Source organism: Myotis davidii, unplaced genomic scaffold (assembly GCF_000327345.1).
Source record: "Myotis davidii unplaced genomic scaffold, ASM32734v1 scaffold845, whole genome shotgun sequence".
Taxonomy (NCBI): Eukaryota; Metazoa; Chordata; class Mammalia; order Chiroptera; family Vespertilionidae; genus Myotis; species Myotis davidii.
Window position 1 is genome coordinate 1,318,410 of NW_006296223.1, and position 2,750 is coordinate 1,321,159.

General features: G+C 67.8%; 1 protein-coding gene across 1 annotated transcript in view; it reads right to left on the reverse strand.

The window, feature by feature from the left end:
• Positions 1-2,750, reverse strand: part of PLXNB2 (plexin B2) — a 61,180-nt gene that overhangs the window by 25,572 nt on the left and 32,858 nt on the right. Inside the window, exons 17-25 of the mRNA XM_015568718.1 lie at positions 2,676-2,744; positions 2,419-2,567; positions 2,129-2,237; positions 1,827-1,963; positions 1,477-1,647; positions 881-1,010; positions 546-773; positions 245-421; positions 7-139 (exon numbers count right to left, since the gene is read on the reverse strand). Coding sequence (XP_015424204.1) covers positions 7-139; positions 245-421; positions 546-773; positions 881-1,010; positions 1,477-1,647; positions 1,827-1,963; positions 2,129-2,237; positions 2,419-2,567; positions 2,676-2,744 — 1,303 coding nt within the window. The remainder of the gene's footprint in view (positions 1-6; positions 140-244; positions 422-545; positions 774-880; positions 1,011-1,476; positions 1,648-1,826; positions 1,964-2,128; positions 2,238-2,418; positions 2,568-2,675; positions 2,745-2,750) is intronic.

The following is a 2,750-nucleotide window of genomic DNA, read 5'->3' on the forward strand; positions in this document are numbered from 1 at the left end:
AGTAGCAGGAGACAGACAGGGCGATGATGACGACCATGGGCACCATGACCAGCGGCAGGATGACGCTGAGCGGCACCTCGCTCACACGACTGTCATACTCCACGCGGCCCAGCACCCACTCCCGGGAGCCGAACTTCACCTGCGTGGATGGGAGGGCTCAGCGCGGACAAGCCTGGCTGAGACAAGTGCCCAGCACCCCATGGCACAGCCTGGCGCCCCACCCGCCTGCCCTGCCCACACGTACAATGAACTCGGGCAGGTTGAGTGTCGTGTCTCGCTTCTGCCGCCGCTTAGGGGGCGGCTGCACCTCCGGGGGCTCGCAGTACAGGTCGGTCTCGGTCAGCGTCTTCATGATGCAGCGCTCCGCCCCCACAAAGGCCTCTGCCTCATGCAGCGTCATTGCCTTGTTCAGGTTGGTGCCCTGGGGGTGGGGGCGGGGTCACCATAACCAGGAGGGACTCAGGGACCCCTGGACCAGCTCAGCCCAGACCCTGAGCCGCTGGCCCACCCGCACCTGGTCGGGCCCCAGCCGGCGCCGTCCTCACCTGGGCGTGGATGAGTTTGTTGACCTGCTTCTTGACGCCCCCTGTGAAGTTCTTGAAGGTGGGATCGGACACGTACTCAAAGGCCCCGGCCTCCGTCCTGAGCAGGACACGGTGCCCGTCCATCTGAATGAGTGCCGTGAGGTTGTAGGCCTCGGGGTCCTCAGGCACGGCCGGGGACAGGAACACAACCCTGGAGTCGTTGTGGCGTGTGTACTCCGTGCCCACGATCTGCAGGCCAAGGGCTGTCTGTCAGGCCACGGGGCACAGCCACTCCCTCCCCAGCCGGCCCCCTGGTCCAGCGGGGGCTCTGAGCCCCAGCCGGCAGCAGGACTGACCGTGTGGGGCGGCAGGGGTCCGGCCTCCCGCCGGCGCCGCCAGGGCTGCAGAGGCTCCGCAATGACCACCATGGAGAAGTTCTGGATCAGGCCAAAGCCCTGCCCGGTCACGTTGATGCTGCGGCCGCCACTGGGGGTAGGGGGTACCTGAGTGGGCACAGCTGGGCAAGGGAGGTACCCAGCCAGCTCCAGAGCAGGCGCCCTGTGAAGCCGGGCCCACACCCTCATGCTGGCCATGTGGTGGGCTTAGGGAAGGCGGGGTTGAAATCCCTGGCCCCAAACTGGTTTTGGGGGCACACACGGGTCCCCGTGAGCCCGTGCCTGCTGTATGTTGGGGTGTGCTCGGAGCACTGTGACTGTGAGTCCCGCCATCCTTGAGCGTCTCTGGGCACGGGGCTCTAGGGCCCGCCTGTCAGGTTTCTAGGAGGGAGTGGATCTCGGGGTGCAGTGGGGTTTTTATGGAAGCCTCCTCCTGCCACCAAGACCAGCCCTCCTGCATCCTCACCAGGCAGTGGGCGTAGGGGACTAGGGAAGTAGCTGGGGGTGGGGGTGGCACGGGGAGCCCTGGTGGGCGGTGGGCAGGGCAGAGGCCACACCTGGCGAAGCTTCGCAGGGGCTCAAAGGCCCGCAGCACGGGGTTCTCGCGGTAGGTGAAGGTGATTCCGGAGCTGGGCACCAGGGAGCCCCCGTAGTAGATCTCCAAGGACAGCTGCCCCGGGGCTGCCTGGGGGCCCGTGACACACTGGAGCTGCGCCCCAAACTGCGTCCTGGAGGTGAACGTTGTTAGTGTCAACCCCACCCCGAGACCAACTCCAGCCCTGGGCAAGGGGGCCAGGGGGCCAGGGGGCCAGGGCCCAGGCCCACGGCACCGCTCCCTCCAGGACACACGCAGGGTCCCCAGGGCCAGGGCGGACCAGAGCTCGGGGGCCCCGCAGGCGACACCCACACATTGCAAGGGACGCCACCAATGGTCACGCGCACGTCTTCCTTAGAGCCTGTGTCCAGGTTGGTGCCGTTGATGGTCAGCGTGGTGCCGCCTGCCTGCGGCCCCTCCCTCGGCTCCACGCTGAGGGGTTGGGGCTCCTAGGAGAGAGGTGGTGCATCCAGGTCAGGGCTGGGCGGCAGTCCTCCCCACCCCTCCATCGTGACTGTCGTTGAAGGGCGCAGCCCCCAACCGTCCAGGAGTCAGCAGCAGTGGTCGGACCCGCCCGGTCCGTCCCCACCTGGTCAGGGGAGCCAGGCACTCACCTGGTAGGTGAACTGGACGTGGGGTGGAGAGTGGCCACGCTTCCCATTGATGTCCACCTCCACGCCCCCCGTGAAGGGCGCCTCCGTGGCCTCAATGGCACACACGATCCTGGGGGCCAACAGGCAGGGTGGGGTCACTGTCAAGGCTCACCCCAGACCCTTCCTGACTAGCACGTCAGGTGGGGAGTCCCGGGCACCCACACCCCATGTCCCTCTTCCTCGTCTGCCCCGGCCCCCCAGGTGGGGACTGACCTGGCCCATGGAGCCCAGGCCACCGACTGTCCACTCACCTGGTGGACACGGAGTACCGTTCTGGCTCAAAGGCGCAGTTCTTGCCGGCCACGGTGATGCTCTTGACGTCGTCCGCCCTGACCCCCAGATTCGACCCAAGGATCGTGACGCGGATGCCGCCGCCCAGGGGGCCGGTCTCCGGCTGGATCTGAAATCAGCAGAGCCGGGCGGCTTGGGCGGCTGGGCGAGGCGCGGGGCCGGGCTCAGGTGGGGTCCCTCCCCTCCCACCGGCGGCCCTGGCCCCAGGGGGACCCACCTCCGTGATGACGGGCGGCGGGCATTCGGAGGTGGCGTTGCTGCAGAGGGCCTCGTACACACACCTGCCCTGCCC